Below are 22,890 nucleotides of genomic sequence, written 5' to 3' on the forward strand. Positions count from 1 at the left end.
TTCGTGCACTAGCGATTTTTAAGTGTGCTCTTACATTGTTTTCATAAGCAGAGGAAAGGCCTGGGCTAATCTGGATCATTTTCCCAGGACAGTTCTGTTGATAATGAAATGAGCAAACCTCCACAGTTTATGCAACAAAGGTCCGGAGGCCTTTGCAAAAGTTGTCCTTGATCAAAGCTTATGGCAGATGCTGTGTGATATTCCTTTATCCCAAGGGAAGCAGCTTTCACGGAGTCTTGGGACCACTGTGATCAGTACATCTGGTTGGCATACATAAAATCCCTTCTCGGGACCCCATTTTCTTCCTTGTCATTCCAACAAAGAGTCATTGAGGTTTCTGGTGACTGCCACACTTGCTTCTCTCATCATTTCTTTACATTGAAGGCACCTCCTCAGTTTCATGACCGTTCCATGAAGTAGATACTCCCACCTCTAGTACAGGTTCCCCAGCTTTGTCAACGCTATATTACCAACAGGAGTATATAGTAGGAGTGGGGGAGAACAGTCTGCTAAAACATATTTTATTCATAATGATAACAGTATTTAATGTACTTAATTAAGGAAAAACATATTTGTCTGCTCACATGTTAATTACTAGTTTTTCCATCTCATCAATTATCTTGTGCTTCAATTTTCCTGCATTAGACTGTAAGTTCAATCGGGGCTGGAGGGAGGCAGATGTTACAATTACTTAAAAACCTAAACTGAGTCTAAGCTAAGTGGATTCACATCCAACTTTTGTCATTGCCTATTGTGTGAACCTATGAAGTCTCCTAACCCCTTAATGTCCTTATTTGTTAATTAGAGGCAATGAAACTTAACTTCAAGTTATATAAGGATAAATGATTTAAATTTTGTTAAGGAACTGGGATAGATAGTATTTGGCTCTTGGTTTGCCTTGCAGTAGGGTTTGGTATATTACAACAACAGCAAAACAAAACAAAAATCAAACCAAAACAAAACAAAACTGCGGGACCAACTGACTTATTTCTTGCAATATCATCCTAAGATTTACTAAGTGAATCTGTGTAGGCTGTGATGGAGGGGAAGCCTCATCCACTCTGCATTTCTGCCGCATTCTCCTTTCCTTCTTTCTTTCCTTCTTTCTTTCTTTCTTTCTTTCTTTCTTTCTTTCTTTCTTTCTTTCTTTCTTTCTTTCTTTCTTTCTCTCTTTCTTTCCTACCTCCCTCTCTCCCTCCCTTCTTCCCCCCTCTTTTCTTTGAGATGGGGTTTCTCTGTAACAGTCCTGGATGTCCTAGAACTGGCTTTGTAGAAAAGGCAGGCCTCAAACTCACAGAGATCTGCCAGTCTCTGCCCCCCGAGTGCTGGGATTAAAGGCATGTACCAACACTACCCGGCTTCTATCACACTTTCTAACACTGAGTGGAAAGCCAGGTATCAAAGGTATTCTTTTATATTTTCTTGAACAATGCATCTGTTTACTCGACTGTTTCTGTTTTCATGTAAAAATGCTTATGAAACACTAAACAGATGCAGCTCAACACATTTAATTACCATGCAGGCCATAATGAAAGTGCAATTGTGACATATATGGGCTTTGCCATCACATAGTCCTATTTGATTACTATAATGTGACACAACCTCTCTGAACTTTAGTTTTCATGTGCAAAAAATAAAAACTAAAAGAGGATATTTAAATAGGAATTTTGAGGATTAAATTATGTACTGTTCATAAAGTACCAAGAAAAGAACTAAGTATATGTCCAATAAATAGTAAATGTTTTTCTTCCATGTAAATCCTAGTTTTAGTTGGAAATGTTATAATTTTAATATGTAATAGAATTTATGTATAACTTAAAATATTTAATTGACAAAAATTAAAACTCATTTGTGTAGCACAATATTTTCTTATAACATGCTGAAAGATTAGTAGTATTCTGGGGAATGGCAGAATCCTGGCAGCAGAAAGGAGTTTCAAAAGTTTCTCCTTTCTCTTACACAGATGAATAAACTAGTATTTGGAGGGACAAGTGGGACGATAAAGGTTAGCATTTGGACCTCTTAATGTTCTGCCTCATAGTTTTCTCTGAAGCTTTATTTTTTGTAACCCAGTGTATAATGGGTACTCCATAAGTATAGTGTTTTTAGTGAATACTGGAAGAACCAATAGCAACTGAGTTCCTGTATGTAACGTTCTACTAAACATGGCAGACTTGATAGAAGATGGTAGAAGTATTGCCCTTGTTTTCAAACTCTCATGTCTCACTGAGATATTGTATAGGCATAGCCTATTCTAAGTGTTTCATTGTCATAGAAACATGCATTTTCATTAAAACACCTCCCCAACACTATGATTAACAGGACTTTCATTGGTGGTAAATAGAACAAATCATCGTATACTAAAAATGTATCATTCAATGCAAAATAAAAGTTCCATTCAAAATCTGTGATTGTGGCAGATGAGTGTCTGTATTCTTGTAACATATGGTTCACTTATGCTAGACATCATATTTGTATAGCCTGAGAAATCTGACACTGAAGGCCTACTCTTCAGTCCTTGTCTCCATTAGAGTCATTGGCACCCTGATACTCAGCAGAGATTGAGAACCAAATTCACAAAGCTGTCCTTTTCTAAAATACTCTTATGTTTCTCTTTCTATCCCTCTTTCAGACTCATAAATGCCTTTTGCTAGTTGCTTCTTTAATTGCTTAGTGTTGCTTTAGTCTCTGTTTATTTTCTTTGACTGTTCTAATTCAGACAGTTTTAATTACAGTTACACCAATCATGTGCATAAGAACAAAAGGAACTTGGAAATTACAAATTCTCCTCTCTACCATCCACACAATTTCAAATGATCTGGTTTAGTTGTTCAAAAATCTACATTCAGGATTCAGATAGACAAGGATAACTAAAGTTTATATTTTAAGAAACACTGATCTATGCATAATTTCTTGACTGTAATTCCCATCTCTATCCTTTACATATCTCCACTTGGTATTTAGCATTCAGTATATCCTAGATGAAGTGTTCATCTTATCCTTTCTAACCCTCACAACCCTCTCTGGCCCCCCTATCAGAATAAATGTGCCCTCAAATCTTCTTCCTTATTGAATGAAAGCAGGATCAACCAAGTTTTCATGTGGAGAGCCTGCTAATCAAATGTGGGACTCCTCTTTCCCTTGGCTTCAGGTGGATGCTCAAACTGATGCTCCCTACACATTCAGCACTTTCAGTCTCAAGTTCTACTTTTATTCTTACTACTTTCTCCCTTTTCCATTTTCTTGAACACTGACCCAGCCTTCAGCTGGACTCCATTCACCAATAGAGATTTATTTCCCAAATATCTTCTTTACAGGAAACTAGAGTTGTCTTTGTACATTGTTTTCTTCAGGGTTTCTAATGCCGTGAAGAGGCACCATGACCACAGCAACTCTTATGAAGGAAAGTGTATAAGTGGGTGGTGTACAGTTTCAGAGGTTTAGGTCATTATCATCATGGCAGGACATGGCAGCATGCAGGTGGACATTGTGCTGGAGAAGGAGCTACATCTTGATCTGAAGGGAACAGGAAATGAACTGTCTTACTGGTGTAGCTTGAGCATAAGAGACCTCAAAGCCTACCCCCACAGTGACTCAATTCCTCTAACAGGGTCATACCTGTTCCAACGAGGCCACACCTTCTAATAGTGTCACTGCCTTTGGGGGGCCATTTTCTTTTAAACCACCACATATACTAACACTCTAGCAGAATAATATCTCTGTTCAGAAGTCTTTATTAGTTTAATAATTCTCTTAGGACATAATCCAGAAATCTTTAACTTGGTCTTTAAAATAACAATGAAATTTGTTCTGTATGCATTCAAATTTCTGCTTAAATAATACTTCCTTGGAGAAGTTTTCCACAAACATGTGCACTGACATGGTTTCCATGGCAATACATATCCCTGAGGCTTCTTACTAACAAAAATTAAAATAAAATTCACAGTCATTAATATGTCCGTCTTTTACCAATAAGGTTGGTATTTTCAGTAAATATTGTCTTGTATTGCTGAAATTTCCACAAATATGTTTCACAGTTGCCTTCACTATATTAGTTAATCAAAGCCTTTAAAGTTTCCTTTGTGATATTACTATAATTAAAATTGGACAGGGATTTGCTTATTTAACTTTTTAGTGGTTGTTCTCCAATAAGTAAGACAAGAACAGGGCTCAGGTCTTTTCATTCTAATTCTGTATATCTAGTATCTAACAGTTTCTCATTTGAAGAGCTATAAGTTCAGTTTCTAAATGTCCGTGTCTTTGAGAAACCATTATTCTGCTCATTAGAATTATTAGCTATCTAATACTTTGTCATTTTAAAAGCGTTTAACATAAGGAAATTCATTTGCAAATCTAATCCCAGACATTGCAGGAGCTGAATATTTTCAATATCAGGTTTATGTTCATTCACATCAATGTGCTCCATCTAGCTATACAGACAGGTCTAACTTTAGGAGTATGTCATTATTTTGTGTTAAATTGTATGTCCTGGGAATGATTCTGTAGGTTGCTATTATAAGCAAGTGGCTCTATAATCAGCATAATTATACAATAACCATCTTGTACCAGGATGCAGAATAGGAAACCGCTAGCATCTTGTCACTTTAGCTTTTCTTTTCTTTATCCATAAAAGAAACAAAATTACAGATAAAATTTCTTTGTTGCTTCATCTTCAGACTGGCTTCCTGTACCCATTCTATGGTCAACCATGCATAATAGATTTAAGGCCTCTCTTGTTGGTTTGTTTGTAAGATCATTGCATAATTGGATGTTACATGCATGAATTAAATAAGTATGTTTTACAAACCAAAAAATGCAAGAATTGGAAGAAAAAACAAACCAAAAAAGGCACGAAATGGAAGAAGAAATGAAGAAAAAAATGCAAGAAATGGAAGAAAAAACAAAGCAAAAAATGCAAGAATTAGAAGAAGAAACATACCAAAAAAAGGCAGGAAATGGAAGAAGAAACAAAGCAAAAAATGCAAGAAATGGTAGAAAAAACAAAGCAAAAAATGAAAAAAATGGAAGAAGAAACAAACCAAAAAAGGCAGGAAATGGAAGAAGAAACAAAGCACAAAATCCAAGAAATGGAACATAAAGCAAACCAAAAAATGCAAGAAATGGAAGAAAGAACAAACCAAAAAGTTCATAAAAGGCAACAAACGGACGAACAGATAAACAGAAAATTGCAAGAAGCAATGCAAACGCTGCAAGGGTTGAAAACTGAAATAGAGACATTAAAAAAAACACAATATGAAGAAAGGCAGAAAATAGAAAAGCTGGACAAACAGTCAGGCACTACCAATACAAGCATTACCAACAGAATAGAAGAGATGGAAGAGAGAATCTCAAGTGTTGAAGATACACTAGGAGAAATGGATTTATCAACCAAAAAAAACCTTAAATCCAACAAATCCTTAACACAAAACATCCAGGAATTATGGGACACCACGAAAAGACCAAACCTAAGAATAATAGGTATAGAAGAAGGAGAAGAAATCCACCTCAAAGGGGCAGAAGGCATATTCAACAAAATCATAGAAGAAAACTTTCCCAACCTTAAGAAAGAGATGCCAATGAAGGTACAAGAAGCCTACAGAACACCAAATAGAGTGGACCACAAAAAAAATCCCCTCGCCACATAATAGTCAAGACCCCAAACATATAGAATAAAGAAAGAATATTAAGAGCAGCTAAGGAAAAAGGTCAAGTAACATATAAAGGCAGACCTATCAGAATTACACCTGATTTCTCCATGGAAACTCTGAAAGCCAGAAGGTCCTGGATAGATATTCTACCTACACTAAGAGACCATGGGTGCCAGCCCAGACTACTATACCCGGCAATGCTCTCAATCACTATAGACGGAGAAAACAAGATATTCCATGACAAAACTAGATTCAACCAATATGTGTCCACTAACCCAGCCCTACAGAAAATTTTGGAAGGAAAACTCCAACCCAAGGAAGCTAACTACAACCAGAAAAACATAAGCATTAGAGAATCCCTCTCTACCAACAGCCAAAAGAACAAAGGGGTGAAATTCCACCCATAATTCCACCAACAACAACCATCACAAATCGAAGAAGGATGAGCAATCAATGGTCATTAATATCCCCCAATATTAATGGCCTTAACTCACCCATAAAAAGACACAGACTAGCAGAATGGATTCGAAGACATAACCCTTCCTTCTGCTGCATACAAGAAACACACCTCACCCTCAAAGACAGACATTACCTGAGAGTTAAAGGTTGGGAAAAAATTTTTCAATCAAATGGACCCAAGAAACAAGCTGGGGTAGCAATCCTAATATCTAACAAACTAGACTTTAAAATAAAATCAATCAAAAGAGATAAAGGAGGTCATTACATACTCATCAAAGGTGAAACCCACCAAGATGAAGTGTATATCCTGAACATCTATGCCCCCAATACAAAGGCATCCACATTCGTTAAAGAAACATTATTAGAACTTAAATCTCATCTAAAGCCCCACACAGTTATAGTGGGAGATTTCAACACACCACTCTCACCACTAGACAAGAATACCAGACAGAAATTCAACAAACAAGCAAAGGGTCTAATAGAAGCAATGACCCAACTGGGATTAACAGATATCTATAGAACATTTCATCCACATAAAAAAGAATATACCTTCTTCTCACCACCACATGGAACCTTCTCAAAAATCGACCACATACTTGGCAACATATCAAACCTCAGCAGCTACAAAAAAATTGGAATAACTCCATGCATCTTATCAGACCAGCATGCCTTAAAATTAGAATTCAACAACAACACAAATTGCAGAAAACCTACAAACTCATGGAAATTGAATAATGCTCAACTGCACCATCCCTGGGTCAAAGAGGAAATAAGAAAAGAAATTAAAGACTTCCTCGAATTCAATGAGAATGAAGACACAACATACCCAAACCTATGGGACACCTTGAAAGCAGTGCTACGGGGGAAGTTCATAGCACTAAGTGCTCACATGAAGAAACAGGAAAACAGTTATACCAGAGAATTAACATCACAGCTAAAAGCTCTAGAACACAAAGAAGCAAACTCCCCCAGGAGGAGTAGACACCAGGAAATAATCAAATTGAGGGCTGAAATCAACAAAGTAGAAACCAGGAAAACAATACAAAGAATCAATGCAACGAAGAGTTGGTTCTTTGAGAAAATCAACAAGATAGACAAACCTTTGTCCAAACTTACCAAACAGCAGAGAGTGAACACGCAAATTAACAAAATCAGAAATGAAAAGGGGGACATAACAACAGACTCTGAGGAAATCCAGAGAATCATTAGGTCATACTTTGAAAACCTGTACTCCACAAAACTCGAAAATTTAAAGGAAATGGATGACTTCCTGGACAGCTATCATTTGCCAAAACTAAATCAAGAACAGATAAGCAATTTAAATAGACCTATAACCCCTATGGAAATAGAAGCTGTCATCAAAAGTCTCCCAACCAAAAAAAGTCCAGGTCCAGATGGCCTCAGTGCAGAATTCTACCACAAATTCAAAGAACAGCTTATACCAATTCTTCTCAAAGTGTTCCACACAATAGAAGCAGAAGGGTCTTTGCCAAACTCTTTCTATGAGGCTTCAATAACCTTGATCCCCAAGCCACACAAAGATACAACCAAGAAAGAGAACTTCAGACCAATATCCCTCATGAACATTGATGCAAAAATACTCAATAAAATACTGGCAAATCGGATCCAAGAACACATCAAAACAATCATTCACCACGATCAAGTAGGTTTCATCCCAGGGATGCAGGGATGGTTCAACATACGAAAATCCATCAACATAATCCACCATATAAACAAGCTGAAAAACAAAAATCACATGATCATCTCACTAGATGCTGAAAAAGCCTTTTACAAAATCTAACACCCCTTCATGATAAAGGTCTTGGAGAGATCTGGGATAACAGGGACATACTTAAACATAATAAAAGCCATATACAGTAAACCAACAGCCAACATCAAACTAAATGGACAGAAACTCAACGCAATTCCTCTAAAATCAGGAACAAAACAAGGCTGTCCACTCTCTCCATACCTTTTCAACATGGTACTTGAAGTTCTAGCTATTGCCATACGACAACAAAGGGGGATCAAGGGGATACAAATTGGGAAGGAAGAGGTCAAACTTTCACTGTTTGCAGACGATATGATAGTTTACATCAATGACCCAAAGAACTCTACCAGGGAACTCTTACAGCTGATTAACACCTTCAGCAAAGTGGCAGGCTACAAGATCAACTCAAGAAAGTCAGTAGCCCTATTATATACAGATGATAAAAGGGCTGAAAGAGAAATCAGAGAAACATCACCCTTTACAATTGCCACAAACAACATAAAATACCTTGGGGTAACGCTAACCAAACAAGTGAAAGACCTGTATCATAAGAACTTTGAATCTTTAAAGAAAGAAATTAAAGAAGCCCTCAGAAAATGGAAAGATCTCCCATGCTCTTGGATAGGTAGGATCAATGTAGTAAAAATGGCAATCCTGCCAAAAGCAATCTACAGATTCAATGCTATCCCCATTAAAATCCCAGCACAATTCTTCACAGACCTTGAAAGAACAATAATCAATTTTGTATGGAAAAACAAAAGACCCAGGATAGCCAAAACAACCCTGTTCAACAAGGCAACGTCCGGAAGCAACACCATCCCTGACCTCAAGCTCTATTATAGAGCTATAGTCCTGAAAACAGCTTGGTATTGGCACAAAAATAGACAGGTAGACCAATGGAATCGAATTGAAAATCCGGGTATTAACCCACAAACGTACAAACATATGATCTTTGACGAAGAAGCTAAAAATATACAATGGAATAAAGAAAGCATCTTCAACAAATGGTGCTGGCATAATTGGAGACTGGCATGTAGAAGAATGCGGATCGATCCATGTTTATCGCCATGCACAAAACTTAAGTCCGAATGGATCAAAGACCTCAACATAAATCCAGCCACACTGAACCTCATAGAAAAGAAAGTGGGTGGTACCCTTGAACGAATTGGTACAGGAGATAGCTTCCTGAACATAACACCAGTAGCACAGACAGTGAGATCAACAATTAATAAATGGGACCTCCTGAAACTGAGAAGCTTCTGTAAGGCAAAGGACACAGTCAGCAAGACAAAAAGGCAGCCCACAGAATGGGAAAAAATATTCACTAATCCCACATCTGACAGAGGGTTGATCTCCAAAATTTACAAAGAACTCAAGAAGCAAGTCTCCAAAACAGCAAAGGACCCAATTAAAAAGTGGGCTGCAGAACTAAATAGAGAGTTTTCAATAGAGGAGTCTAAAATGGCTGAGAGGCACTTGAGAAAGTGCTCAACATCCTTAGCCATCCAGGAAATGCAAATCAAAACAACTCTGAGATACCATCTCACTCCTGTCAGAATGGCTAAAATCAAAAACACCAATGACAATTTATGCTGGAGAGGATGTGGTGAAAGGGGGACACTCCTCCATTGCTGGTGGGAGTGCCAACTGGTTCAGCCACTTTGGAAAGCAGTATGGAGATTCCTCAGAAAAATGGGAATAAACCTACCACAAGACCCAGCAACTCCACTCTTAGGCATATATACAAAAGATGCCCATTCATACAACAAAGATGTCTGTTCCACTATGTTCATAGCAGCTCTATTTGTAATAGCCAGAACTTGGACGCAACCTAGATGTCCCTCACCCGAAGAGTGGATAGAGAAAATGTGGTACATCTACACAATGGAGTACTATTCAGCAGAAAAAAATAATGGAATCATGAGATTTGCAGGCAAATGGATGACACTAAAAGAAACCATCCTGAGTGAGGTAACCCAGTCACAAAAAGAGAAACATGGCATGTACTCTCTCATATATGGATTTTAGACATAGATCTGGGGAGTGCCAACCTACAATCCTATGGCCAGAGAGTCTGGGAAACAGAAACTACATTTAGTGCCTGGTTAAGTACTGAGCTGAACTCAAGAAAGCCAGTATCAGAGAGGGAGGACTGATAATCAAAGGGATTAAGACTGGGCTGGTTTAACCCCCAGAAACAGCTGACCAGACAAAGGTTAACTCTTGATCCCAGGCATCAGCCTGGGAATCCAGCATGGGACTGATCAAGACCCCCTGAATCTGGGTGTCAGTGAGGAGGCCTAGGTAATCTATTGAGCCTTGGGCAGCAGATCAGTACCCATACCAAGTATACACACGGACTTTGGACTCCCATAGAACAATGTGAGGTGCACGCTCACCCTGAACTCTTGGGGAAGGGTCTAGGCCCTGCCCTATATGAAATGACAGACTATGGACACCCCCACGGAGGGCCTCACCCTCCCTGGGCGAAAGAGGGGATAACGGGGGGGGAATGGGGGGAGGGCACGGGAGGAGGGGAGGGAAAAGGAGAGGGACCTGGAACTGACTTGTGAAGCAACCTTGTTTCTTATCTAAATTTAAAAAAAAGAATAAAAAAATCATAAAAAATGTTTAAAAAGTAAAAAAAATAAGTATGTTTTATTACTTTTTGAAATAAACCAAAGCAATGCCCTTTATATTGCCATTATGTAGCTTTTCTGAGGTATTATTTATTTGCGTAAACTGCTAAATAGTAAGTTTGTGTTATAAATACTATGTTGAATTTATCTGTTTACCTGTTGAATAAATATTCCTTGCATATTTTGAATGTAGCTAAGATGCTAAGGGTTTTTTACAAAAAAATAGTTACTTTTAACTTTGGAGCACTCATCCCTAGATAAGATGTTTTTATCAAATCCTTTTCTTCAAGGCTCAGAGATCTATGCAGAAGAGGAGGCAAAGGGATGGTTAGAGCCAGAAGTGATGGGTGACTCCAAAACACTGTGTCTTCCAGACACATCAAGGCTGATGCACTTGAATTCACAGACTGTGACAGCATGCACAAGACCTGGACAACTGAAACCAGATGAACCCCAGCAAGGGAGGTGGACACAAAGTCCCACCTCTAGCCAGGAAACTATTTGTAGTTGGTATACCCTGGGAAAGGGAACATCAGTTTCTTCAAATGAAGTGTCTCTGGGTATGTCAACAACACTTCAGGCTAGGTTCCATGCCTAGGGAGAAGTTGGATAACACAAAACAGATTCCATAGTTTCTGTGTGTGTGTTTTTGTTTTTATACTTTTGTCTTACTGGCTTTTGTTTGTTTGTTTGTTTGTTTTTGACATTTCTTATTTGTTTTGTTGGTGTTTTTGAGAGAAAGAGAGCAAGAAGTTTAGTGAGTAGAAAGGTGAAAGAATATGATCAAAAATGTATGTTAATTTTTTTGGATTAAATTAAACTTTAAAAGTAGAATAGTTCATTTTTGTGTCTGGTTATTATTTGTTTATTTTTATTTTAACAAATATACAAGGAGAAAAGTACATTTGATTATAGGCTACCATGTGATATTTCGTTACTTTTATATATTATCATGTCTTTAAATCATGCTAAAACATATATATTCTCAATTATTTTGTGTTCTCCTATGGTAAAAACATTCAAATGCTTTTCTAGTTTTTTTACTATATGGCATATCTAGTACATTGTCATTGTCTGTATTTATCTTTAATTGGACTTTATGTGTGTTATAGTTCATAATGATGTCTTTAATAACAAAATTAAAAAGCAAAAAGAATGAGAGAAGGAAAATGAGATAGACACATATATCTACATAATTTTAGAAGAGTTTTGCTACTAAGGGTAGGGGAGATGAGAAATGGAGAGATTTGTTTGAAACAGAAATGTTGGAGGAGGGAAGGATTTTTGTAATTGAAGTTACTTCTGTATATCTTTATACTGACAATGATGTTCCTGCAAAGAACAAAGCTTACATGTCTTAACTCCTTGAAATGTGAAAGTTAGGCAGACTTACTCTAGAGAAAACAACCACAGAGTTTATGGGTTACAGAGCAGCTTAAGTTTAAGGGAAAAGTATGAAATTTTAAAGAAATACCTTGGGAGTGGTTTCTGGTGGTCATATTTGCAATAGATAGGAAATAATTTGCTGTAAAATATCTAATCCTGGACAATGAATTGGAGCTGATGTTTCTATGTCTCATAATGACATCACCACTATACCAACATTAGATAGTCTCCATGATTACACAGAAGTATTGGTACCTACCTACTTAATTTTCATAAAGCAATATATCCTTTGCCTAATGATTCATAAAGTTAAGCATGGACTTTGCAAGCTAAAACAACAATCCAGAAACCAGAGTGGAAACAATAGACAAGGTGCAAAATATGTGTTTTGGGTCCTGATGGAGCATATTTTCAATTTATATCATGTTCTTTCAGGCTCTTATTACCATGTAAAACATCTGATTAGCTTTGGCATGTCTCAGTATTCAGCAAATTGTGTCATAAATAGTGACAAAAGAAAAGATAGAAACATGTTTTGTTATAAAAATAGTTTCTGCCTAGACTTGTCTGTTCATAGGATGATTATTTACCTTAAATCTTTCTTCAAACTGTTCTCTGAATGTTGCCTTCTAAATCTCAACCTGTTTTCTAAAGCTCATTTTCATCTTGTGATTTTTATGATATCTGGTGGGTATGAATACTCTGGGTGGTCCTAAGAAGTTATGAAAAACCACAGAACTTAAACAAGTAACAATTAGTTCACAATATGGCTGTTTATGTTCTAGGGCCTTTACCAGATTCTCTGTCCTCAGAGACAAGAACATAAACAAAGAAAGGAATAAATTGCCTGTGCAACCTTCAGGAGAGGGCAATTTGGATGAAATCTGAGACTGTAATTTGTATAGGGGAGCAAGCAAATCTGCCAAGAAATCCCACTGTCAAACAAAAATATTTCAGAATTAACTAAAGACACATCTAAATTTAGGTAAAAATTGCATGGAATTAGTTAAAACTATATTATAGAAATCTGTCCCCTTTTATCCACCTGACTTGATGCACTGATCTCTCAGAGTATTTGGAAGAATTGGGAAACAGGAATTTAATTTAAAAAAATCTCCCTAGGCTGTTTGAATCCTTTCCCCAACCCCACACCCTGGAAGTTCCAAGCTTCAGTCAGTCTGATGGAGTGCCCTCTTTCTCAGTCATGCTCTCTCAAACTTCAGAATTTCATCAGCTTTACATAACTATTGATTGTAGATATTTCATGTTAACAAAAAAGAGAAAGGTAAGTGCAGTAGACAAAGCTTGTTTAGGAGACAAAATGTAGTCAAAAGTACAGTCTGTGGAAAACAAAATTCCAGGAAAAGTATGAAATAATTTATTTTTATCCTATTGTTTGAAATGTAGATTGCCACCTATTTCCCATGGATCAACAGGTATGCTCAAATAGATATATCTGTACATCAGTTTTTGTTATTCAATGTGGTTTGATTTTTGGTTCTTCTATTTCTAAAGTTCTAAAGACTACAGAAAAATTCAACTGCACTTATATAGTACCCTTGATTTAATTGATCCTTCTTTTAGCATAGCCTGCCAGTTAAGGTGATCTGTCTTTTCTTCTGTGCTGGCAGAAAAGCAACATGTACAATACATAAACTTTTGAAAGGATTCTCATTGTATTAACTAAGTTTGTTAATAAAATATTGTCTGATGGCAGGTTATGAGACAACTTGTTTTTTGTATAAAAGCTTATGAAAATAATTTTTCATAAACCAAAAGGAACATTGAAGCAGTGACAGTTTTCTTAAATAATAGCAATACTTACTAAAAATAGAAATATAGTTGTTGCATAAAATATAGACAAATCTTGCCTTTACCTTCTTAGAATAAAGACCTTGGATATGATGTAATATTTTCTAGTCAGTGATGACACTGGTAGACATCAAAATATTAATTTTCAAAAAATTCTAAAGCAACAGAGTAAGTTTTTTCTGATGAAATTTTAATATTCACAGTTTAGTTTTTGAAAAACTGAAACATGACAAACAAAATACTTCCTTCTTTAAAGTGAATGTAGTAATGCTAAACCTACATCTTTAGGTGTAGTAATTTGGTTTGGAAAAAGCCCCCCAAACAGAGAAGCAGCCAAGCATGCTATCTAAATGACATCAGATACATTATTTAAACAGTCTCCAACAGTTTCACTGAAGTTTTCACAGATGTGGCTGTAATTGCTTTATACAGCCCAAATTTCTTATGCATCTATGCATTTTACTTGCTTTAAGATACAGTAAAAGTTGTAAAGCTACAGAGGCCAAAGTAGGTCTTTCTTACCTATACATTTTACTCCTGAGTAATGGCGAGGTCCTTTCTTCTGTGTGTCCAGATGCTTTGAGATTCCCACTCAATTGAGTGACTCTTTTGTGCTATGTGTATCTGAAGCCAAAGGAGGAAATCCCATGTAATTAAAACCTAACTTGCAAAACAAGTCTGAAAGACTGAACTTGAACCAACACTGTGACTTGTGGACCAGAATTAGAGACTGGGAAACCCACAAATCAGAAACAATCCCATTTATTCTGGTAAGTTATGAATAAACATGATTACAGGTGGCACACTTTCGCAATCCTGTGACCACTTCACATGTCACACAGTTGTGTTTATTTAGTAGGAGGGGCCGCTTCTGCTTATGATAAAATGCAGAAGTGGCCCATCCTCCTCGGTATAGAAAACCAAGAATTATCAGAATTATGGATTGACAGGCATCACTTCTGAATATGATTTTCTCTGTTATCAAATACTTTCCCCCCTCTTAATATGTAAAACAAATACAGAGAAGGGCTTGAGCAGACAGGACACAGGGTTATGGGATAGGTGAACATAGAAGTTGAATTTGAAACACACCTACTCCTGCTCCAAATACTGTCTTCTGAGGAAGCATCCTAGCCCAATGATACTAGGAGATAAATAAGTGGAAAAGGAAGGTATACATGAGTGGAAGATTAGGGGAAGAATGTAAGATTAGGAGTAGTGCTTGCAGGCGGGAACAGAGCCTGAGAAAACTCAGAGGCAAGAATGGTGTGCAAAGGGCATTTCTGTCTAATACATTGGCAAAGTTGGATGGCTATTCTGGAATTACTTCCTAGGAAATAACGAATGCTGATGAATTGAAATGCAATACAATCAGACTGGTATTAAAATTTGAATTCCAGTCTTAGCCTTTTCACCAACCACTTGTGTGACCTGAGGCAGAGGGGAAGCTTGTCTGGGTGTATAAGTCCCTGGTAAGGCACTTACTTCTCATGCATGAGGTCCTAGGTTCAGTGGCTAGTACCAAAAAGAAAAGGGCAAAAACCAAAATGCTTTTGTTGATGAGTTTCTATGTGCCCGTGAGAAATGGAAAGCTGAAGAGTTTCTTAGAGAAGGTTCTTGACTTTATCTTATATGTAATTGCTAGGCAATGGTCAGTGAAATTACCACAGGGATTCAATCTATCAAGTGACTGATCAGTTACATGTTTTAAAATAGAATGTGCAATCTAGATGACATTGCCAGGACTAAGTGGTCCCCCTTCACTCTTTATAAATTCATCTTTAGACCCTCTATCGTATGCCTGATTCTACATTTAGTATTTTCAATAAAATAAATGAAATGCATTTTAAAAATTAAACATATTACCTGAAAACTTTCCATTTACTTGTTAAATTCAAGTTACTCAATTACAGAGTTCTTCAACATATTGGACTGTATCTGCATAATAATTTATAATTTTATTTATTATTTATTATTTATTTATTATTTATTTCAGGAGAATATTCTGATTTCTAATATCTATATAGAGTATCTTATATTTCTAACTTATTTTAATAAAATTTCAAACTCAATAAATAGTACATATATTTATCAGCTACTGACAATTTAATGTTTATATTATAAAAATGAATCACATTATCCTGAGTAGATTTATCATAAAATAGTGAAACTGCTCTTCTAATGTGGAGTGTTTTGAGTATTTTCTGTTTTTTTTCTACTACAGATGATTCTTACAATGCTACCTTCACGAATATAATATTTCTACTTTGCTTGACTACTTATTTTGACTTAAAATCTTTGAGAAGTCACATTGGACCAAATGAATGTAAATGTTGTCTTTGAACTAACAGTTATCCTCCTGCCTCAGCCTCTAGGATTTGAACTGCTGTTTTTGTTTACAATAATTTCTCCTAGAAGGCAGCTCTTTCTCCTACATCCTTGAATTCCTAGAATATTTATCAATAGTTTATTTTTTTTACCAAATAGGTGCTTAGTTAACACAAACTGTTTGAATATTCAATATCTTACTATTGTGGCATACATTTACTGCTATTATCAGTTACATCCCTCACAACACAGCTTGAAAATGACTCAAGGGAGTGGCATGGGGGAAACTGTATTCATTCTGAAAGTGACTTCCTGCCTGCTGACAATGAGCTCAACACAGAAAGGGAGGTGGGGCTGAAATTAGGGCTGATGAGACCAAGTCATTGTTCATAATAGGAACTAGTTTCAAAGGTGTTGACTCTTAATCTTCAGATCCACAAGGAGTGGCAGGATAAACCTTGGTTTATTCCATTCTTAAAGGATTGTCTTATTCTTAATCAAAAAGAATAGGGAAATATAGAATTGTATTATACATAAAGCATAAGAATTAACTCACCAGTAAGCTTGGTTTTATCCCAGCAGTTGTGTATTCCCAAAGCAACCTGCCAGGTTGATTGACACAGCCTTCAAGGAGCTAGTAGAGGTCATTTAGCTTGAAGAAGATGAACCCCCCCATACGAGATATTGACACTGGTATTTTTGTCTGATGAGAGTGAAAGAGAGAGATTGTGATTAAAAGAGCATCTCTAAGTCAGTTATTCTTAAGTGTTGGAATATTTATCGGATAATACCTACTGTGTTGGCTTAGACAGAAGGATGACTCATTCAGTGGATCTCATCAAAACATTATGAGTAAAAATAAAAAGAAAACCCAGCAGCAACCTGAAGCTGATGATCTAAGAAGGTGTGGACCGGTACCTTTTCTTTGTTTTTGGAGTTTGTTTATTCATCTAGTTCAGGGAAATACAGGCATAGACTATGGATGTTCATGAGTTTGTCATAGCCTCCTTTACAGAGTTACTGCAATGACAGAAAAATAATTATAAAAGAAAACAAACAGGCAAATAAAAAAACCTAAGGGAAGAAAGAGAAAACAAAAATAAAGGCAATACATCTTCCACTCCTATGGCTCATTGCCTAGGAGGGGTGGCAACATGTAAGAGCTAGAGGATCAAGGAATTTGCCATGAGATTGTATCTCCTAGAAATATCAGACGCTACATTCATAAAGTCTTATGAATATGGCTGTCTAAACATGATATAGGCAATGATGACACTAATAAATGTGTTACAGATGTAGATAAATCTTATGAGGCCTTAACCATACATACACAAAGGACTACAGGAAACTAAGGAATGCTGAGAGTGGGCAAAATAGTCTTGCCAAGGAAGAACACACCAGTTGCTTATCCATATCAAATGGTTACATACAAGTAAAATTATACATACTTAGATAATTATATTTAGGAATATGTTTGTGTGTATACATATAGACATAGACATATGTATGTGACAACAACGAATGAAACAGGAAGTCATAAATTTGAAGGAGCAAAGAAGCGCATATGGGAATGTTTAGAGGGAGGAAAAGAAAGGGGGAAATGATTAATTATATTGTAATCTACAAAATGTGAAAGAAATATTTAAAAAATAAAGGAAATGGATGTACCCATCCAAAGAAAGCTATGAAATGATGTTTAATTACAAATACTTTTATTCATTGTAAATATTGGCTTGAAATTGTGTAATAGTTGAATTTTTAAATTGTAAACAAATTTAATTTTATGAATTGTAATTGTGACTTGTATGTAGTTAGAAATAAGAGTAAAGGGTAATAATATATTTCAAAGAGTTTTGTCAAGTGGACAGGAAAAACATCTTTTTTTGTAAAGAAACCCTTTCTTAAATAAAGACCTAGCTCTTTCATTTACTATCCAATGTCTTGGAAAATTATTTTTCCCTCTAAATATTATTATTTTTGATTTTTCTCACATGTAAAGTGGAGTTTAAATATCATTCTCATAGGGATATGAAAATTAAGTGGGAAGATTATCCAGGAAGGTGACCAGTACTATTCCATGCACAGGGACCCCAGAGCAAATAAAGAGGAGAAACAAGTTCTACTTCTCTCTGCTTCCTGCCTGCTGGTGAGATATTACTGGCTGCCAGACCATTGCCACCACAGGTAGAACCTCTCTCACTAATTCCTCCTGCAAATTCTTTTATCTGGTATCTGATTATAGCAGTGGAAAATGCCACTGAGTGGGGTCATTACTGTGATAAACCTGATCATGTACTTTTAGGCTCCTGAAACTTTTTGGGGGTGGATGTGTGAGAGAGGTCTATGGGCTAGAGAAGCCCTAGGCTGTAGTAAGCAGAGAATGATCTGGCCATTCTAACAGGTGCTTGAATCCCAAGAGAAATGTGGAAAATGGGGACCCAACTCATGTTTTTCAGAAGACAGTAAGGATTCTGTCAGGAACCAGGTGGGGTCCATTCATGTTATATTCTGGCAAAGAATCTGAGAGGGCAGAGTATGAAGCAGGAAGTTATGAAAAATGTACAGTTTGGTAAGGAGAGGGCTATTAACAAGTTAAAAGTTTCAGACAAGAAGGGTGGTTGCTGAAAGGTTTGTTGCAATTGCTAAAGAACCGAGTGACAGAGAGAGAGGAGCGATGAGCAAATTGGCAAAGAGTGGACTCAGAGACAGCTGATCTGAACAGGGGAGACCTCTTGGACCCCAGATGACAGCTGGGAGGCCAGCATGGGACTGATCCAGAACCCCTGAATGTGAGAGTCAGTGAGGAGGCCTGGACAATATATGGGGCCCTGGGCAGTGGATTAGTGTTTATCCCTGGCATACAAACAGACTTTGTATGTCTATAACACAAAGAGGGATGCTCTCTCAGCCTGGACTCTTAGGGGAGTGCCTAGACCCTGCCCTGAGTGAAATGACAGACTCTAGATATCCCCTATGTGGAAGGAAGTGGTGATAGGGTGGGAGGGTGGGGGGATGTTTGGGGGGGCTGTGGGAGGAGGGGAGGGAGAGGGAACTGGGATTGACATGTGAAACAAGCTATTTAAAATTAAAATAATAAAATAAAAAGAAATTCATGATTTTGAAGTAACTTAAAAAAAAAGAAATCAGGAATCTTTTCTATTTATTTTACATCCCTGCTGCAGCCTCCCCCATCTTCCCCACCCAGTCTCAATCCCCATTCCCACCCTATCGCTAATGCCCAGACAGAATAGATCAGCACTCTTCATGAGAAACCTCGTGGTGTGTCCTGAGTCATCAGGATGGTTTCCCAAACGCAAGACTCCATGTATTATAGATTCCAACTTGTGAAAATACAAGAGAGCCGGAACTGACCATGCTACTGAAGGTAGAGTGATTTCCTGCTCATCAAAAACCAGTTGGTGTGTTTTCTAAATTTCAGTTACTAAGGTACTCAGTAGTCATTATGGCTGTGATAGATGAATGCTAGACTACATCTTGAACAGACAGAAGAACTTGGTAGCATTATACACATGGTTCTAACTTCATAGGCATGCAGAGTATAAGAGTTCTGGGGTGTAAGAGGTTTACACAAAGGTTACAGACAACATATGGTGGGACCAGATTCCCTGAAAAGAGGCCCAAAGAGGTCACTGTGTGAAGCTGTGAGGGTAAAGCATAAGTTGTATTGAAGATTTTAGAATTCTAGAAATTGCAGGTCTGTGGGACACCGGAAAACTCACAGACACAGACTTAAACTGATCTAAGAGAGAAGCTACATATAATATAAGAGCTGAGCAAGACATTGTAGCTCAATGATGCCATTAATAGCCCCTTATGTGGGCAGAAAGCCATAAAATTTGGTGTTTTTCCTACTGACTTCTGGACTTGCTCTGGCCTGATCTTTCCTGAATTTCTATTCCTCCCTTTTGAAAGGGGGATGTTTATCTGGTGCCATTGGACATTAGAAGTACATAACTTATACCTTTTATTTGACAGGGACTTGCAATTAAAAGATTATCTGAGACTCTGCACTTAACATGGTTCAACTATTTGTCACTGTTAAAAGACTTTGTAGAAGACCAGCCTACCATGTTGACTACCTATAAAGCTCTAGCCAGTCCACAGTGGCAACTAAGGATGCTCCCAAACCAACCCCACCTTGTTTCCTGTCCAGAAAGCTTCAGCAAGACTTTAGGGGTAAAAAATTTCTCCACCTTCTTCAGGAATCTCCCAGGCCAACTCCACTCTGCAGAACACTAGGGAAATTCAAGCCAGCCCATGAAGACCTGGTCAGAGCTCCTCCGGCTACCCTGGGGAATTGCCTAAGCCCACCCCACTGACTGTCACAAAATTTCCAGGTGGCCTATGAGGCCTTAGCAAGAGTTCCTCTTTAGTCCACCTTGGAAATTCCCAATCAAACTCTATTCCACTGACAGCCTTCTCCATATCAAAGTTACATTAAATGCACAACTACAAACCTAATCCTACATGGCCAGGTCCCATCATAAAACACTAGTAATACAAAATACCAATATAATACGTGCTGTTTTCCCAAACACAACTAATTCCATTGTAATGATCCTTGTTAAGAACAATTTATATGAAAGTCAGAAAATAAAATTCAAATGAACATTTATAAACTTGCTCGAAAAGTTGAAGAGTTGGAAGCAAATATAAACACCTGAATTAATTTAAAGAAAACAAAAAATAAACTGAGAGAAGCTCAAGAAAGCACAAACAGTTGAATGAAATAAGGAAGGAAATTCAGAATGTGGAAGTATAATTCAGTAATGAGATAGAAATACTGAAGAAATTCCAAACTAAAATGAAGCTGGAAATGAACATTTCAACAAACCAGTTAAAACTCTTGGATGTAGCCTTTCCAGAATTGTGTACAATGGATTATGTAGAAGAGTAAAAGACAGAATATTAAGACTGTTGTTGCTGAAGCTAACACATACACACACACACACACACACACACACACACGGCAGTGTATGTCACTGAACTACAAGGGGGAACTTTATACTGTTTCTAACTAAACAGACATAGCATAAATAGCATAAAATAAATATGTTTATACTCATGAGCAAATGCTATTCTCATCCTTATCAGAGAAACTTCCCTTTCCAGTGAACTGTGGTGCTTGAGGTGTTTATGACAAGTGACAGTTGACTGTTCATCCCAAAACAGCAAAGACATAGCTAGCATTCAGAAGAAGAGCTAGAAAGAATGTAAAACTCAAAAGATGAGGAAAAGGGCTGCAAATATAATTTTCTGAACAAGATAAAACAACTACAACCACAAAATTACCAGATGGGGTTTCCTGTACAGGCTCTATACAAGAATGGAGGGGACAATAGTCAGGAATTGGTGGGAAAGCGACACTGAAAAGTCTCATACCTTGGTGATGAACTCAATGATTAGCTACAGATGTATTCTGGAATTAGGGACTGTTCTTGTCTTTAGTAGTCTGCTTATTGATGATCCCACAAGGCTCCAATGACTAACTCTATGGAAAGGTTACATAGAGTCCTGGTTGATTTCAATAGTTCACAAACAAACAAACAAACAAACAAACGAAAGAATCCATGAATCTTGGAAAGTGGCTTATATTGTACATGTGATAGGAATGGAAGGGGGATAAAAGAGGGAGAGAGAAAAGAGTGATCAGGATGTATTATACATATATATGAAATTGCCAAATAATGATTTTAAGTAATTTTTAAAGTGGTTGGCATATGTTTAGGGATTGACTAAATATATTTTGCCTTATTACACAAACATGAAAAGTTAAGATACTTGAATGGAATATTGTGTGATCTCAAAGTGAAGTATTTCAATGTCAAGTTGAAAAGAGCTTTGAAAATACTAAGTTGAAGACAACACAATTTAAAAATTGCAAATCAAAACAACCCTGAGATACCATCTTACTCCTGTCCGAATGGCTAAAATGACATCAATGACAGTTTATGGTGGAGATGATGTGGAGAAAGGGGAACACTTCTTCACTGCTGGGGGGAGTGCCAATTCGTACAGCCACTTTGGAAATCAGTATGGAGATTCCTCAGGAAAATGGGAATCAGTCTACCACAAGATCCAGCAATTCAACTCTTAGGCATATACCCAAAGATGCACATTCATACAACAAGGACCTCTGCTCCACTACATTTATAGCAGCACTATATGTAATATCCAGAACCTGAAAGCAACCTGGATGCCCCTCAACTGAAGAGTGGATAGAGAAAATGTGGTGTATTTACACAATGCAGTACTACTCAGAAGAAAAAAACCAATGGAATCTTGAAATTTGCAGGCAAATGGATGGCACTAGAATAAACCATCCTGAATGAGGTAACCCAGTTACAAAAAGACAAATAGGCAAATGGATGGCACTAGAATAAACCATCCTGAATGAGGTAACCCAGTCACAAAGTAACAAATATGGTATGTACTTCACTCATATATGGATTTTAGACATGAATCAGGGGAGTGCCAGCCTACAATCCCACTGCCAGGGAGTCTAGGAAACAGGAAGGACCTTAAGAGAGGTATGCATGGTACCCCAGAGAAGGTGGAATGAGGCAAGATCTCCTGAGCAGATTGTGAGCATGGGGGGGGAATGGGAGAGGGAGCCAGGAAAAAGAAAGGGGGAGACGAGGAGGAGAGAGGAGGACATGGGGGAGCATGAAAGTTGAGTTGGGGGAAGAATAGAGGAGAGCAGGATGAGAGATACCATAATAGAGGGAGTCATTCTAGGTTTGAGGGGATATCTGGCACTAGTGATATTTCCAGAGATCTACAAGAATGACACCAATTGGCAAGCCAAGCAATAGTGGAGAGACTA

General features: G+C 37.3%; 1 protein-coding gene across 1 annotated transcript in view; it reads right to left on the reverse strand.

Annotated features, from left to right (window-relative positions):
- Tmprss11d (transmembrane serine protease 11D) overlaps positions 1 to 14,436 on the reverse strand; it is a 74,654-nt gene extending 60,218 nt beyond the window's left edge. The window contains exon 1 of the mRNA XM_040747289.1: positions 14,238 to 14,436. Within this exon, the coding sequence (XP_040603223.1) occupies positions 14,238 to 14,245 (8 nt within the window). The 5' untranslated portion in view covers positions 14,246 to 14,436. The remainder of the gene's footprint in view (positions 1 to 14,237) is intronic.
- Positions 14,437 to 22,890: the final 8,454 nt, after the last annotated feature.

The sequence above is a fragment of the Mesocricetus auratus genome, unplaced genomic scaffold (assembly GCF_017639785.1).
Source record: "Mesocricetus auratus isolate SY011 unplaced genomic scaffold, BCM_Maur_2.0 Super-Scaffold_100006, whole genome shotgun sequence".
NCBI classification, from domain to species: Eukaryota; Metazoa; Chordata; class Mammalia; order Rodentia; family Cricetidae; genus Mesocricetus; species Mesocricetus auratus.